The 17,915-nt window shown below is 35.1% G+C and overlaps 1 protein-coding gene across 7 annotated transcripts in view; it reads right to left on the reverse strand.

Moving 5' to 3' along the window:
• RTTN (rotatin) overlaps positions 1 to 17,915 on the reverse strand; it is a 79,842-nt gene that overhangs the window by 12,677 nt on the left and 49,250 nt on the right. For all 7 annotated transcript variants that reach the window (XM_040082559.2, XM_040082551.1, XM_040082569.2 and 4 more), the window contains 8 exons: positions 11,553 to 11,661; positions 10,597 to 10,795; positions 9,581 to 9,671; positions 8,442 to 8,595; positions 8,153 to 8,290; positions 7,100 to 7,311; positions 3,118 to 3,223; positions 218 to 312 (listed from right to left, as the gene is read on the reverse strand). In XM_040082559.2, coding sequence (XP_039938493.1) covers positions 218 to 312; positions 3,118 to 3,223; positions 7,100 to 7,311; positions 8,153 to 8,290; positions 8,442 to 8,595; positions 9,581 to 9,671; positions 10,597 to 10,795; positions 11,553 to 11,661 — 1,104 coding nt within the window. The remainder of the gene's footprint in view (positions 1 to 217; positions 313 to 3,117; positions 3,224 to 7,099; positions 7,312 to 8,152; positions 8,291 to 8,441; positions 8,596 to 9,580; positions 9,672 to 10,596; positions 10,796 to 11,552; positions 11,662 to 17,915) is intronic.

The raw sequence follows: 17,915 nt of genomic DNA on the forward strand, positions 1-17,915 counted from the left end.
CCGAGTGGAAGAGTATGTGAGGTAGTTAAGTTAGTAAAAGTTCTAAAATCATTGAATCTTATAGAAGCTCCAGTATTTGGATCCACTACAAGCTGTCATTTACTTTGTGTCATCCATGACAGATCCAAGCAATATTTGCCTCAAGAAAACAAGCAAACAAACAAAAGAAAGCTGGGATGTGCTTTATCCTATTTAGTGTTCTGTTTTTTACAGCTACCTTTTTTCTCTGTCCTTTCCCAGGCTTTAGGGAATCCAAATTCAGCTGTGCGTGAATGTGCTTCATGTTTTCTATACAGCTGTCTATCAGGTCAGCTGGAAGACAAAAACCAGTAACATTTATAATTATATTCACAATCAAAAATATTTTATTAAAAAACAAAGTATCTTTCTGGCAATGATCTTGTTGCTATCTTGATATCAGGAAGTAACACACAGTTTCTGAGATGAAGTGCATCTATTTGAAGGCTCTCAAGAAGCAAGAATACATTTGAATCCTCTTGCAACAAAGTCCCATGAGAGGAATGCCCTAAGGAAGGACAGGTAAGACTGAGAGGGGAAGATGATTTGGGTGGAGAATATAGTAAGTCATAATTCTCCAGGATATCTCCAATGATGCTGCTTAGAAGTGTGAAACTTCAAGAGATTAGGGTATCCATTTATTTCACCCAGCATATTTTTCCTTAACAGCAGATTTCCTGCATCTGTGGTGAGACAAAGGAAAGCAACCCCTGACTTAAAGGGCAAAATGTTGAGTTAGGCTCTTTTCTTTGGATCTAGAGTCTTTAAGTCAATGTAAGATGATGGTGTGACTATGTAAGTGGGTAAGGTAAGAGCTACAGGCATCATCTGTCTGGACTTCTGTAAGGATTTTGGCACAGTCCTCTACAACATCCTTCCAAATTGGAGAGTTATGTTAGCCTCCAGGATGGTGGAGGAGGAATTGGTCGGATGGTCACACCTAGAAAGTAGCAGAAAAGCTGAACAGAAAAGACCTGTTGGAGTGAGTTCAGAGACAGACCACAATAATCCAGAGATGAATCTAATACATCTACGAAGACAGGCTGAGAGAGTTGGGATTGTTCAGCATGGAGAAGAGAATGCTCCAGGAAGACCTGGTTGCAGCCTTCCACTAAAAAGGAGCTTAAGAAAGACGGGGAAAAAACTTTTTAGCATGGCCTGTGGCAATAGGACAAGGGATAATGGTTTTAAACTAAAAGAGGACAAATTTAGACTAGATATGAAGAAGAATTTTTTTACAAATGAGGATGGTGAAACATTGGAGGAGGTTGTCCAGAGAGGAATGGGATGCCCCACCCCTGGAAACATGTTGGATAGGGCTGAGTAACCTGATAAGAGTTGAAGTTGTCCCTGATTATTGCAGGGGGGTAGGCCTAGATGGCCTTTAAAGGCCCTTTACAATGCATTCTATGATTCCATGATAATGGGGTAATTCAAGTTGGAAGAGATGGCCTCAGAGGTCATATATCCAACCTTCTGCTCAAAGCAGAGCAAGCTCTAAGCAGGCACGGATTTGCCTGCACCTTTCATCTGCTGGGTCTTGCAAATGTCCAAAGACAGAGACAACACACTATGTTTTACTGCTTTCAAAGGGTAAATGTTTATTTACAGGCAGTTTGACTCTCAGGATTCAATTTATTCCCATTCTTTCCATCCTCCTATACCATGTATTGCTGTAAAAAAAAAAAAAAAAAAAAAAAAAAAATCTATCTCCAACTTCTTCCCAAAACCTTATTTTCTCCAAGATGGACATAAGTCAGCTCCCTCAGCTTCTTCTCTAACAACAAGTGAACACAACTACGCTGATGGCCCACGGGTGAACCTGCTCCAGTTTGTTGACATTTGTTGCAATGGGCCAAAGCTGGATGCACTATTCTGGATTTAGTCTAACAAGTGGTATGCAGAGGAAAAAATCATTTCCTCCTGACCTAATGGCAGTGTTCCTGTGTTCAACCCAGGATGCTGTTAGTCTTCTCACTTTCAGCTTGCTACCTACCAAGCCTTTTCAGCTTTCCAGTCAGCCTCTACTGCTGTAAGGGCTTGTACCTTTTGAGGTGCAGGACTTTGCATTTTTAACTTGTAACTTTGCATTTTTAAGTAGTCCTTAAGAGCTCAACAGGTGATGCTAGAGCTACAGGTATCTCTAGAACACTGCTTTGAACCCCAGAAGTCCTCTTCCTTTTTTCCAAGGCCTGTGTTGCACAACAGCAAGGATGAATTGATGGCTGCTGTAGCACAGAATGTTGCACTTCCTGCAGCGGAAGTGCCTTCACAGGATGTGGGAACTTTGATGATCTAGTAAGTCATCAACAGAAGAACCCTGACTGAGGTAAGGGCTGAATACAGAACCAATACACTGGGAAAGAGCAGAAAGTTAATACCTGAAGTTGAGTTTTCTACCGCTACAGGGGTCAGACACTAAGCAGATCAGTCTAAGCTATCTATTTCAGTGTAGTGTAGGTTTACAAAGTGAAAAAAACAGAGATATAAGTTACAGCAAAGCACCCATGACAAAGTGCACTTGGACAGATCAAAAGGCATAAAGCCCATGATACATGAGAAATGCAAATTCACCACTCTCCCCTGTGTTCTAGGGGGCACAAGAAGCCCTTGATTAGAAGCTGGTTTACTATTGTGCAGTGAAGAAATGCCGACTTAAACTATAAAATGGGACCAAAAAAACAGTCAGGGAAGAATAAAGCTGAGAAAAAGTAGTCTCCTCTTGTCCAGGTACAACCAGAACTGAAAACATGGGGCATACTTTCATCTACAAAAGTACTGGAATATTCCAGTGAAAAATCTCCAGTTTCTAATGGATGAATATGCCATTGGTGGTAAAAAGCTAACAGATCTCCTCTTACTCCAACACAGAGCTGTGACTTCACCACAGGCTTTTAAACTGGCGACAACATAATATTTCTTCTGCAGCTTAAAACTTTAATTATTAAGATTTCTTAGCAAAAATCAGAAAAACACCCTCCCACTGAAACCTAGGTCTTCTGCTTTGAAAAAAAAAAAAATACAATCTAAAGGTAATAAGTAAAACACCAGCAAGCATTTTATTAATATATAATTTAACATACATTTTGAAATGCTCACCTTCCAAAGCACATTTCTGGGCATTTTTGCTGACAGCTAACAGAGACAACAGTGCATTTGTAGCAACTTCTTTCAGCATATCCTTTGAAGATTTTCTTTCACAGACCTACAAAAATGCGATTTCATTACTGAAATGAAAAAGTGACCATATTAAAAAAGTATTCATAGCCTATAAATAGGTTGTCAGAGTCTATGATTCATCACTGTATTCCTGTATAAAGTTCTCCCTCTCTATATTCATGTTTATAGTCAGTCTGTGTTGAAGTGCTTCGGGTTTTTTGTAACTAATTCCTATTTAAATTAAATCCTTCCTCTTTTGCTCCTAAGATCACTCCTCTTTTCTTAACATTATAATTTTCTAAGGCCTAAATTCCAAATCCTGGCATTCCATACTTTTCCTAGTATTCAGGAATAGACTTGGTATTGCAGACAACTCATTGACATGCCTTTAGTGCAATCTCACTTTCCTTCTAGGCAATGATGAAAAGATTAAATACAGTGAAATTCCTTTTAAAAACAAAAACACTGAAAACTATTTTAGATACTCAATCACTGAAAATTAGTAGCTTCTCTTAGTTTTGTGAGGCCTTTGTGAGCATCATCATATTTCTAATAACTTAAGTATAATCTCTGTGTTTTCAAAGGCATATTTATTTGGAGTCATATAAAAAGACAGTTGAAAGACAAGGAGCAGTCTATGCTTTATAAATTATCCACTAGAGAATTTTGCCTATCTAGCAATTTTCCCTAAAACACCATGGCAGGTCTGACATCCAAGATAACAGCATCCAGTGCAATCAGAAAAATACAGGAAAATAAGAACAGTTGCCGGATCATAGTAAAAATAAAAATATATTGTGAAGTTAGCCAAAAATACATCTTAGGAAAACACTTTAGACAGAAATCTCATAAGTACCTATCCATAGAATCTCAAGGATTTTAATTCTACATACACCACATATTAATGGCCTAATACATTTTCAAATTTTCATGTGCAACAAAATATCAATGTATGCTGTAAGGTCATAATTTAGTGAAGTGTGCACTGTAACCAGAGGTAAGAAGGTCAAAGAATAAAGAATAGTAAGTTAATAACTAGAAAAATCTCAACACCTCATTGATAAAGACAACTGATACCAAATTAAAGCACCTATGCATGAACTGAGTTCTGTGTTTATAACCAACAAAAAATAACTTTACATTTAGACCACAACTTTACATTTAGGCTACTACTTTTATTAGCTCTGGTGTGAAATCTCAAATCTAACAGTAACACAAGAATGTTCAAAGTAAATTAACTGTTTTTCTGTTCTGATAGCTGATGGTTTCTTTTCAAATTAAAAAATTTAGATGTTTGAGTACTTAAAAGCTTTAAGTTCAAACTGATTGACATAAGCCAGGAAAGAAAAAATTGGTGAGTTCCAGCAATCCTGCATTTTCATTTCATTTAATTACTGAAATGAAAAAGTGACCATATTAAAAATATTATTCATAGCTATAAATATGTTATCAGAGTTGGTATTTTCATATATATTCAGATAGTTTCATATCTCTTTCAGAGCCTGAGATGTAGGTTTTGTGACTTATCTACTCAAAGGCTTTTGCCCTATTAAATTGCTAGATGTTTTTAGTTTTTCTTAACACCCACGAATATTTTAGTAATGAAAAACATATCTGCCTATCAATCTCTTGGGTATTTCCTGTAAGTATTAACTGGCAGACTAGAACTGATCCAATAATTAAGGTGGGTTGTCTTGTATCTGTATATTTTTCAGAAGTTTCAATTTCATCTCACTAGATTTTATCTTGAACACTGGCAAAATTCTGTTCTTTCTTGAAGCATGCTCTTTTATGCATTTTTTTTCTTGCTCTGCCATCAAGAACTGCAGCTCATAATAAAAAAGAAAACTTAGGTCACGCAGAGGTAGCGCAAGTAATTAAGAATTAATTAATGATTAACTACTAGTTGAATGGCAAAAAAATAACTAGAATTTTATAATGCCTTGTGCCAACAGAGTCTATAGTTTTAAACTACTATAAAAGTATTAAAATGAGAATGGACACAGTTTTGGGTTTTTTTTTTAAATTATGCTGCATAATAAATTTAAGATGTCCTATAAATCCACAGAAGATCTGGCTATGTTAGTCTGCACTACTGTTAGTTGAAGGGGAGATGACAGTCTTTCTAAAATACTCTGAGCTTTATATCTAGGAAACAAAATGTTAGGGTCAAAATTTGAGAGTTTCTGTATACGTTACGATTTCCTTCTTAATTTTATTTCTGATCTTAAGCACATGCACACAAGAATTAATGTTTACGTACAGAAAACAACCAAAGCCTTTCAAAGTCAGCACTAAATAGATTTCTTAAATGTGATAATGAATTCCAATATGAGACCTGGTCTACTAATATTCACACCTGCACACTGGGTACTTAATTAGCATTTGCCACTGCATATATCAGGTATTCTGCACATTTTATGTATTTAGGATGATTAATGGAAATGACTGTTTGTTTGAAAAGTCTCCCATCCTTTTCTACATTAGCCAATTATTTGCTTGACTGCTTCTCTTTACAAGCGCTTCTCCTGAAAAAAGTCCTAAATCTTTTGGGTTGTTTTTCATTTTTAATCGTGGATTTTAAATGTTTGTTGTTTTAATAGGTTCCTTTATATCCCATGGACTCATTCCACCGTCCTCTCAATGACCACTGTGGCAGTGTAAATAAATACATGTACTTTGATCTAAAAAACTGAAACTGTTTCTTTCCTAATTCTGCTATCCTTTAGGGGAGATCATAGCATCTCTTTAAGGACCCAGAGAGCATAGGCTATCTTTTGAACGCTTTTATGAACAAAATGCAATGTCTGTCTACATCTCTGAACAGTTAAAATGCTCGTTAAAAGCTGATGTCTCTTACAATAATCAAACTATGTCTAACGTCCTTTCATTGACCTGGCTGCAGTTCATTCTTCATTGTATCAACTTCTTCTGCTCTCACCATAAGAATCGTCCCTTTTTGTTGGCACAGACTGATAACCACTTATGGACGGGACACTCGTACGAAAATAGAAGAATGTTACAACATGTCTTGATCAGACATACTCTCATGCAACCATACTTTTTGTGCCAGAGCCAAGCAGTTTTGTTTCAGGCACATATGCAAGCATTAATACCAAAACCTAACAGGATATTAGCCAACTACGGGATTTGAATGAAGTGCCCCTGTTTTGCTTGAGTCCCTGAAAATCGTGTCCTCACAGGAAAACTCTGTGCACTGAAATTATCTGAAATAAATTGCCAAAGACACAGAGAATTCTGGTTTTAGTGGCCTGTAGAGTGACCAAAGATCCTACTGGGAAGTTTTTCCTCCCTGGAAGACAGCAGTTTCTCAGTTGACAAAATACCATGCCCCAATAGACACAATAGAGCCACAGTGCAGCAACAGAGCAGCAAAGGAACACAGAGCTTGTGACAGACATCAGGACAAGTCTTGGCAGGAGTAAGGTTGTTCTACAAGAATTCAGCATCCATACAAAGAGAGGAGATGAATGCTGAGATCATTCTTTTGGACCCACCATCCAAATGGATAACCAATAAATGTAAAAAAAAAAAAAAACAAACCTTTACATAGCAATATAGTACTAAGATACTTACTAAAAAAAATAGTTATAAGACAATGACTTCACAACAATAGAAAACATAAGTTACATTTTATATAATGGAATCATTTGGAAAAAACACTACAATTCTATTCACAGATCACTATGATTGTTACAGTGACAAACTACACATAAATTAAAGAAGGAAAATAAGCACATAGATAAAAGAACTAAGTTGTGAGAGAAGACAAGACAAAAATTTCACATGTAATTTTGATTACTAGTACCAACCTGAAAATAAGGGAAGGATTAAATATAAAGGGGTAAAAGACTCTAAAATGCAAATATATAATGCAATTACATTGTCAAATTTTAAATACCTGAATAATTAATGCAGTAAGTTGAGTTACTGGTGCTTGGCATTCTTCAGTGTGATCCAGAAGAAAGCTAACAGTTGGATTCTGACATATACTCTGTTTATCCTGAAACTGTTTTCTTCCTTCCTCATTCAAAAGGACAGAGAGGAACTGTAAACTAGCCACATATAAAGCAGGATATGTGGTAGACAGATGAATACAATCAGAAATGGTATCTAAAAGGTTAAACAACAACAAAAAAATTTTACATTTCATTATGAATAAAGCTCAAGTATATTTTAGAACACAGAAAGACTTATCAAAGAAACAATGTGAACCCAGAAGCAGTTATACTGTGCACTGTCCAAGGAATTCTACAAATTCTATGCATCTTGTAAGTCTTAAAAAAAATCTAAGTAAGAAAAGTTTGAGTTTTATAATGGTTGAATGAATTAATTGCTCTGCATTCAACTATAAAGCAAAAAAGCAATCTCCATTTCACTCGAATCACTCATTTTTCCAGAAAATTTTTGAACTCTCCTCATTTTATCAACAGCTTACATAATAAAACGACAGTACCCATTAGCTGCTTTATTTGCAACTGGATTTGGATTAACTAGATCTCTTAACATGCACAAGCTTGTCTGAACTATGTTCGTGCTTCAGTATTGAAGCATGTCAGAATCTTGCCTAACTTTGGAAGTACCTTACGTAAAAATAATTAAAATACAATTACAAACTCCTCTTTAATAATCATGGTTTCTATGTCTCTCATCTCACCTGAAAACTTAGCTTTCCTTTTATGCAAGATACTTAAAGAGAAAGAAGGGAAAAAAAAGAAGGGCTAATGGATCATTGGATCACTTCACAAACGCCACATTTGGTTAAGGTTTGCAACTAAAATCACTCATCCATACACGTGAAGAAAACAAAACAAGTCAGTCAAGCTCTAGACACATTGGCTTTTATTGTGGATATCTCATTAGTAATTACTTAATAGCATCTAAAGAGGAATGACTCTCTTTTCTATTTGTTTATTAGTTGCTTGGAAAAAAAACATCCAGGAATAGTCATTACCAATTATTGCTGTACAGTGATTTGCAAGGGCTGCTGTCACAGACGGAAAAGATATCTGGCCACTTTTCCACAGTAATGTAGCTAGAAGGCTGAAAGAGTCTACCCATGTTTCATAAAGTACAGATGTTAACCCAGTATCTGCAAAGATAACACAGAAAAAAAATCAAACCCTTTACAAATGTGCACAAACCCAGAAAGCTGAGCCTGACCACACCACTCCATTTACATCACAGTGGTACCCAAATGAAGACCCGCCTCTGGTTATAAAGGAAACAAAGTACTTCATTACCTAAGCCATCTTTTGGACGTATGGTGAGAATCCTGAAGGTATTTCCCAAGAGAGGTTTCAACAGTTCATCCTGACTTACAAGATGAGAGTCCACCAATAAACATGATTTTATAAGCCTGGACACAGATGACAAGTACTGAAGTAGTAACAAGACCTGTTAAATATTTGGAGAAAGATATGAAATAAAGACATATATTTACACCTTTTATGTTATTTAAAATTTACTCACATTATGTCAACTGATTCATAACATTTTGAATTAATATACACCACTTAAAATAAATAATAGGACATGAACTTAAAGTTTCTCTTAATTTTTACTGTAGAAGATGAAACAATCACTAGTCTGGAAACACATGTGCAATCAATTTTCTAGTAACAAAGCAAAAGTTCCTTGTGAGAAGGTCATGACTCTTGCTATATGTACAGCAGCATATTCATTGGAAAGTCACAAAGAAAAACATTAAAATGGGCATTAATACTGAAGAATACACATGTCTGCCTGAAAACAGAAGATTACTTTTTTTGTTGTTTATTTATTCTGTTAAGTTTTCTGCAGAAACATTTCTTTAATTAGAGGAGTAATTTTATTCAAAGTACATCTGAATGCAGAGCAGCAAAAGCTATGAAATGGTTCTGTGTCTTGAAACAGCATGCTCCATACATTGTATATACCGAGCTAAATTTACTGAAAAGGTAGTTCTATCAGCAGTAACCCTATACAGTTTGCACACATCAAAATTAGTTGAGAACTAAGGGTCTGCAGGATCAGAGACAAAGCAAAGCAGCCAGGTTTGTTACAGACAATAAATATCCAATATGTCAGTAGCTATATCTGGTTCATACTTCAGTAACATACAGAAAAAATTGTTACATGATTTCTTCAATGGCTAAATTTAACTTATACTTTAAAAAGACAATTGATTTTCAGTTTGATCATTCTAACTGAAGTCCTAACAGAAATTAATTCTGCGTTGAATAAAATGTTTATTTTCACTTAAGCTTTGTCAAAAGCACAAAGATTCACATGAATGTAGCCTATAGCAGTGTGTCTGGACTATCTTAATGAATATAAATTATGCCAACATAATTAAATTCATAACTTCAAAAAATTAGGAAGTAACAAATGCTTCTCTAACCTGAGCTTTTACATGTTCTATATGACATCGATGACCCAATGGAGCTTTCAGTTCCAAGATGCATCTTTCAACCAGATTAGCGTTTACAAGACTAAAACAAAATATATTGGTTAGAAATATAGTTAAATAATTAAACATTCTATAGAATGTTTAACATTCTTAACATTCTATAGAAGAGAATAATATAAAATAAACAGAGTAAAACCAAAGTCAGATACACTTACTGCTAAACCCCTATTTTAAGGAAGTCTAGTGCAATGGCAACTATAGTAGCAGTATGTTGTTTCAAAATAGCTAGACTAATATAAATTCCAATAGTTGTTACTGCACTGGCAAAAATCAATTTTTTCTATTTGATTTCTTATTTTCTTTCCTCTAGAAGAATAAACATCTCTGTGATAATATAAGCTGTATTCACACCAGGGTTGTTGGGTTTTATGTTTGTTTGTGTTTCATTTTTTCCATTAGTTGCACTGTGAAGAGCAACTACAAATGCTCTTGAAAACTTTTACCAAAAATGAACTAATTTTTCATGCTGCACTTCAGCACTCCCAACCATTCTTTATAGAAAAAAGAATTTGCTACAATGGAAATGGAAAGAATGGCATATAATCCGAAGACTTCTTCAAAGCAGTTCCTCCTTGTTTTAAGACACCAGGATCTATCATCCAAATTTGGCAAGTTTTATTTACTCTCTTTAGTGTGAGAATCCTTGGCTCATCTTCAAAACATTTCATACAATTCAAAGGAGAAGATCATAAAACGAGCTGAAATGATCTGCAATTCCAAATACCTGACAAAACCCTAAAACATCATGAGAGGAACAGAGTAGCCCTGTATAAGACATACACCACAGATGGAATCACCAACATGAGTACTTTGAACACTTCAAGGAGCAAGAAATGATCAATATGTTTAACAGTTTTCAAAAGAAACATGGGTAGATCCCATTTGAAGACTTTTTAAACATCTCTTGGTACACCTTGTTTGTAGTTCAGCAGTTATCGATCTCATACCTGCTGAGAGTTGTTAGCAAATGTGTCTGTTGAAGAGCAATTCCAGTATCTTTTGGCATGACAACCAGCAGATTGTGCAGAAGGCTGCAAACAGCTGACAAAAGGGCAGGTGTGACTACAGCACGCTGTTTAGACAGTGTAGCAGACATGGGAGAATCATGTTGACTTGGAGATTCTGTTATAGTTGTATCACTTTGACCTAGATTGTGTTGAATTAAAAAAAAAAAAACAAAACAAAAAAAAAAAAAAAAAACCCAAACAACCAAAAGATTAAATTACAGCAGTTACATAAACCAAGTTTATTTGTTGTTTGGTTTTATTTATTTTTTTTTTTTTCATAAAACATCCAAGTCCTCTCTATATTTAAACTGTATATTCAGGAATGAATTGAAAGAAAAAAAAATTGAATCAGATACAGGAAATAGTTCCAAAATAAAATGCTCCCTCTACCAGGCATTTAATAAAGATAAATAGCAAATCTGACATGACAAAAAATTCCCAATCCTTTCTTTAAAAGAATAATATTTTTATTTGTATACAGCTCTCTCTACATATATGATCATAAATATATTTTTTATATTATATTAGTTTTTATCTTTCTACATATAAAAGAGAATCATTATACACATCTTTGTGTATATGCATGCACACACACTCCTGTGGGCATGTATGTATATGACAGCTCTTCCATGACTGATGTGTTGAAAGCATGACTAGATGCCAGGAAGAGAACCTAAGTCTTGAGTCACATTTCAAGCAGTACCATTTTCACTTGCTTCTGTCAAATCTCATATTAAAGACAGTGTTTAATGTCTGTCTTCTAAAACAAGCACTAGAAGCATCAACTGCTCCAGCAACATGCAAGCTGTACAATGTACAGCATGGACAAATACTGAAACATGGGCAGGTGAATACACTGTATTTAGCATCAAGTACAAGACGCAAGCTTGACTTACCTTGTGCTGTAAGCCGATCAACCACAGTTTCAGGAATAAAAGTGGCTGAACTTGGAACTGTTGCCTGAAGCTCAGTAACACTCCCTGGTGATGGTGATGCAGACAGAATCTAGAAAGCCATAAAAAGGAAACTAGTTGATTCCAGCTTTTACAGACTAATCTTTTATTGATATTCTTCTTGGGAAGGGGGAACAACCCAATATAACCAACAAAATCAAATACAATGTAAATATTACTGTTCAAAATCAATTTGACTAAATTTTGTCTGCTATGTGTACATGTATATATATGACAAAAAACCCAATAATTGAAACTGTTAAAAGATGGGCAATATGAACAGTCTGAAACATTTCCGTTAAAAATTGATCAATGCCCATGTTACTGGAAATTCCTTCTCTTCATCCTTCTTTTTCATCCATCTAATTGACTCAATCTACATTTGGATAAAGATAGAAAGATATTAGTGAAGCATTTAAACTCAAATTTTTCATAGACTATTTGCTCTACAGAGAACATCAGCACTTGGCCCTTTGTACAGAACACACTCAGATAAAAATATCACAAGTGCATTTGTCATCAGTCAAAGTTGACATCCCTCAGTCTTTTGAACCCTGGGCACTCCTCTTAACTTTAATTCTGTGATCCTTAAATGTACTCATTTAAGTGAAGATATGAGATGTTTAAATGATAGTAGATTACTGACATAATATCACGCTCCTCCTACCAATTTTGCATTATTTACATCATGAATTCTGCTTGTTTTCAGAAGTTCTTATAGCAATAGCTAATGCTCTTGCCACTGTGTTTACAACCACAAGCCTGGGATCAGAAGACCCAGAATCCAGCTAAATGATGTGCTCTCGTAACACAAGACCTGTAACCTGTTTCAGAGCAAAGGACAAGTATCTATCATGTCAAGTCACACTTTCACTTCTGGGTTTTATTTTCTAGATAGAAAATTCACATCAGACAATTTTATTCATGAGTGTCACTATACAAAGCAAAGAATACAGAATGTTGGTGAATCCAACAAAATCCCAACAGAGTTACAACTTGAAGAAGAGTGTTATCAGAATGTTCCTCACAGCGAACTTCCTAAGGAAGACTGAAATATCTCAAAAGTTTGTGGTTTTCTTAAAGTTTTATTAGAATAACAGTTGGAGTATATTTTTACCCAAGGAAATGTTAAAAGTGACTTAATAGACAAAAAGGATGCAGGGAAGGAAATCACAGATCACTCTGTTCCTAGCTATTGTGTCCTTGCAGCCTCCTTGTTGTAACTTCCTTTTCCCCCTATTTTCCTCTGGACTCCCACTATTGTTCATCCTACAATCATGAGTCTTTCTTCTTAAGCCTGCTCAGCCGTGAAAAGTCAGAGCATTACTGTAACACATAAAACAAGCTGCAGTAAGAGCTGGGGGTGTGTCCAAAACACAGGATTCACATAGCACTTGGGTCACATAAACATGAGGACAACGCTTGGCTGAATTATTTTCTTACTAGCAAAATGTAGTACCAAGCTGCAAGTGACTGAAATTCAAATTCTATTTTGATTGCACAACAAAAAGCCTATTTGCCAATCAAAACTTGGAGTTCTGTGTGTGTTAATTTAAATAATTACTAAAATCCATTATTTATATTAAACTAATCTATCTTGACACATGGCAAATTCTGCATTTATTCAGCACTGTATGTCAATTCCAAGCATTCTAACAGGTGAGAAAAAACATAGGATTTTTCCTTGAATAGTACAAACCCAAAATGTAACTGCTAACACTCCATATGGTTCTTCTGAAAGAAGTAAAACCCTAAAAGGACTTTAACTATACTGGGAGTCATCTCACAGATACTATTATGAATTATACAACCTTTCACGTATTAGTAAACAGTATCAGCTACCTCATACAACTGTTTTTTCTCTACCTTCTACAATTCTCTAAATACTTTGGACAAGAAAATAAAAAGTTCTTAGTTATGCTAAAAAATGAATTTAAAAAAAAAATCAGCAAAAGCTTCATCTGGTTATAAAAATATCACCTTCTTGCACTGATGGAACATCTATTGACAATTGCTTCATAGTGGGAAATAGGTTAAACCCCAAAATTTTCTGCTGTCATAAGAGAAAACATACAGTAACACAATGAAGTTGTTTCCACACTGTTCTGCCTTCCAGGAAAAAAAAGAAAATATATTACTTTCGGGTTTTTGTTCCAAGATTCAGGTGGTTTTAGAGTCTTTTTGCCCTCTGCAAAGCTCTGAGCCAAACGGATGAAAGAGACGGAGTCTTCAGGTTCTGATTTTTCAAGGTTGCATGGTTCATTTATTGTTTCTGATCTTACAATTTTCTCAGTGTCTAACGAAGATCTGTGCAGCTGCTCGGGCATCTGTTGACTCCTCCCGGACTGGGCAGTCGCTATCTTTTATACTAATTGCTACGTATTCTTTATTTATCATTACTTGCCAATACCTATCACTTATACTAAACAGGTCATCTCTACTTTGACCCAGTCTCCTTAAACTACCTTGTGCCACCGTCACTGCTGAAAATGGAGCGAGGGAAGAAGAAAGAAGAAGCAGGAGACAACGCCCCAAATCCTCCATCTTGCCCCCATTCACTTCAATGCTAAAAACCCAAACCTACTGTTTTCTCACCCTGTGATAAGCTAAACTACTATCTTTCACACTCTTGTGGCCTGCAATGCTTCCCGCAGTGCAGGAAGCCTTTCCCATGGACTGAGATCAAAGCCAGTGTCCTTCTGGGCTCTGGGCCGGGGTCCCAGACCCCCCTGTCCAGGTCTCTGACCCTCCAGGGCAGCCAAAGGAATGCCCTGGACTCCAACATATTATGTCTTTTATAAATCACCTTTGATAAGGAGGAACTGGAAGTCTGGGACACAGTATTTAGTAAAGGATATTTACTATTGTCACCATATTGTTACTGGTACCAATGAAGCATTGTGTTGGTTAATAGTAAAATGTTGGAAGGGGGTGTAATAGGGGAAAATGTTCTGTGTATGTGGAGAAGGAGGTGACAACTGCATATTGGAACTAATTCAAAAGAATACAAAAATTGTCAGAGTGGAAACACAGGAGAAATGTGAGGGTTTTGCCATTTATCTACTAGATAGGAATGAAAGGTCTTTTCTTAACCTCTAGTACAAAAATCCCTCTGGCATTGCTTTAATAGGCTTGCAGTGATTAATTCTATTCAGTTCCCTTTTCAAAGGTTTAAATCACTTAACTGTATAGCAGTCTGGTAAGCACGGTTCCAGAAAATAAAGCACACATTTTTATAAAAAAAAGAGCAAGATTTCATAGGAAAGAATGGCCATGACTTAAAGTTGTCTGGGAGAGGTCTGTAGATCTTTAGCCCACATCATTTTTACCTCAAGTTTTTAAATAACTGCTTCTTTTGCTAAGATGTCCTGGACACAGAACAGCCCTAGCATATTTATGCAGTGTAAAGCAAGTCGGTATCTCCATGCAGATTGGTGATCTCTTATCATATGTACTAAACACAAACCAAACATGTTGGTTAAAACAAGAGTAAGCATTTGTCTTGTCTAATGATAATTTGAGTTAATGCTTAAGCTATTTATTCTATAAAATACCAAGATTATTAATCATCTCAGAACTGGCCTTTTTGCAGTATCCACATTCCAGTTCACAGAAAAATAAAGAAAATCTGTAATCCACTGGGATCTTAAAGACACAAAATACAGTGCATATGAGTTAAAACAGTACAGACAATCCAGTTCTGCTGTCTTTTTCTATTACACTGAATTATTGATTTCATCCCCACACAATTATTCTTTATCCTATAAAACGAGCAAAATTTTACTTATGGTCTCTGCAAAATTCCTGACTGTCTTTATTTTCTCAATTTTTCTTTCTGCAAATTTGGGGAAAATAATCAGGAATGGAGGAAAAAAGATATACCCGAAAAGTAATTTAGTTGCAACTTTCAGTTAAGGTCATATGACCCTATGTGAAATCAGCCCATGACAGCAGACAGATCAAATAAAGTACTGGTTACAAGAAATTTGGAAGCAGAGAAAACCAATAAAATATTAGGAATGGGAATCAATATGGACATACCTAGATCAATTTATTTTTTTTTATGTTATTAAAATATCAGAGAAGAGTTTTCAAAAAAACCCATTTCTACTTGGTTTGATTGCCCATTCTCAAGTCTTTGTGTTTTCATCCTATCTGTGCAACGGACCTAAAACACATTTCCCCCCTTCTGTGAGACCTGCAGATTCCTTTCCATCTGTGATGGGGAAAGCATGCCATCTGGTGGGTTTGGAATAATATCTTCCTGGCACCCTCAACATCCAACATCCAACATTTAGCAACAAACTTCTACAAATTTTTTGTAATGACTTCATAAATATATTTCTTTACTCATACATCAGAACAGAAATTGGGTCAGACTGTGATGCAAAAATTTGAAGTCATATGGGAATAAATTACAAATGACTGAGATTTCAGGACAAGTTTGAATTTTCAAAAGTATTTCCTAACTTCATTAGACAGACACTTCAGGTAACTGCCCTCTGAAACAGTTCACAATCAGCTTCCAATAAAGTTCCGCCCATCCATCTCTTTTCTCCTAATTAATAGTTGCATTGGAACACCAGGCCTCTACATCTCGCAGCTTGGAAAATTTCAATGTCATGTCAGCACTGGCATTTTTTTTAAAGGTAAGAAACTTAGTTAATAATAATAAAAAGAAGTTTACAGCTGCTAAAAATGTCTATGAAAGATAAATGGAAATTAAACTAACTTCCAGAAAAGACAAAGTCTTAGTATGACATCATTGTATGTGTGAGGGAAAGAAGGAAAACAAAACACCAACTTCTATAAAACTCCCATGGTTAGTTGTAAGAGCCTAATCTTAGCAAGTATGAAGTCTACAATATATGGAAGACTGATATAAATTAGTGTAGCTTAGTAGTACACTGTACTTTCCACTGTTAATAATTTGTTGTCTATCTATTGAATGGAATAGTAGAGCTAAGTATTTGTGTTAAATTATGATGCCACTTTACATATATAAATATATTAATTTGATTTAGTAGATTCCAAATTATTTTTTTCCTTTTTTATTTTTTTAAACTACTGAAGTTAAAGAAATTTAATGAACTTGTCCAATTCTTCATAAAAACTCAAGCATAATTTTAAGTAGATTAGACACCCAGCCCTGATAAGAATTGTTAAAAAGCTTAATTTTGTCTTCAAGTAGCATGAACAAAACAAGAGGAAATTTGCTAAACTTTCATCTTCTAAGTGGCAATTTATTCAGTAAAAAGTAATCTGGGAACAATCACTTTTAAAAAAATCTGAGATTCATATGTAAATGTTTTTTAAGGAGCAATCATGATTGCATGTCAATCCTGATTTACATGCACTTTCATTTATTTTAGTTTTAATCTTCAAATTTGAATATTTGTGTTTAAAATAACCCTAAGGTGCTGGGGGGTTGTTGGTCTTCATTAATGAAAATCAAATCAGTTAATAAAATTTCTGAAAATGAGAAATCAGTTTACAACTAAAGTGTACATTTTCCAATTATTAAAAACATGTAAGGTAATGTTATCAGTAAGTACTAGGCAGCAATAAATTTATAACAGAGAATCAAAAGAGCAAGGAAATTATACTTGTGTAATACTTTGAGACAGAATTTCAATACTGGTTTTTCTGTTTTTATTTTTACCATGTTCCACAGCAAAACTGAGCATAGAAATTTTAGTCAATAAAAAAATATAGGGTCTTGTGATTTATCAGCCTTTGTCATATCAACACATGCATCTGTTTAAGAGAAAAGAAACTTCTAAATAGTGATATTCTGGCTTCAGTAACAGATTAGATGGTCATTCATAAATGAAAAATTTTTGAATATGAAAGTAAAAAAATGGATTTTAGTGAAACATGTCAGAGTTTTCAAGGTTCTATACTGCAGTCTTTGAAAAATACATTATTTTTATCAGGTAACTAATGCTATAAAAGCTTCCTCCACAGCCTGAACTGATATTGCAAATCTACTCTGGAACTGAAAGAATGTCTTTGAATTTCTCCTCCTTTGCATTTGCCATCTTGAAAGACAGCACATGTGTACAGCTTTTCATTGCCGCAGACATTTCCTAGCCAGAAACAAATTTTTCAAGCAGCCACCTGCTTCCTGTTTTCCATGTCTGTTTTGGATCCTGCAAACACTTGTGCCACTTTTAAATTCTACAAAAGCATTTTCAGAATCCAGAGCACAGAATACCCAATGCCTTTATGTGGTTTTGATTGATCCAGTTCTGTAGCTGTGTTGTGTTAATACAGCTTCACTCTGAATAGACAATTTGGATAAAA

Source organism: Hirundo rustica, chromosome 1 (genome assembly GCF_015227805.2).
Source record: "Hirundo rustica isolate bHirRus1 chromosome 1, bHirRus1.pri.v3, whole genome shotgun sequence".
Taxonomy (NCBI): Eukaryota; Metazoa; Chordata; class Aves; order Passeriformes; family Hirundinidae; genus Hirundo; species Hirundo rustica.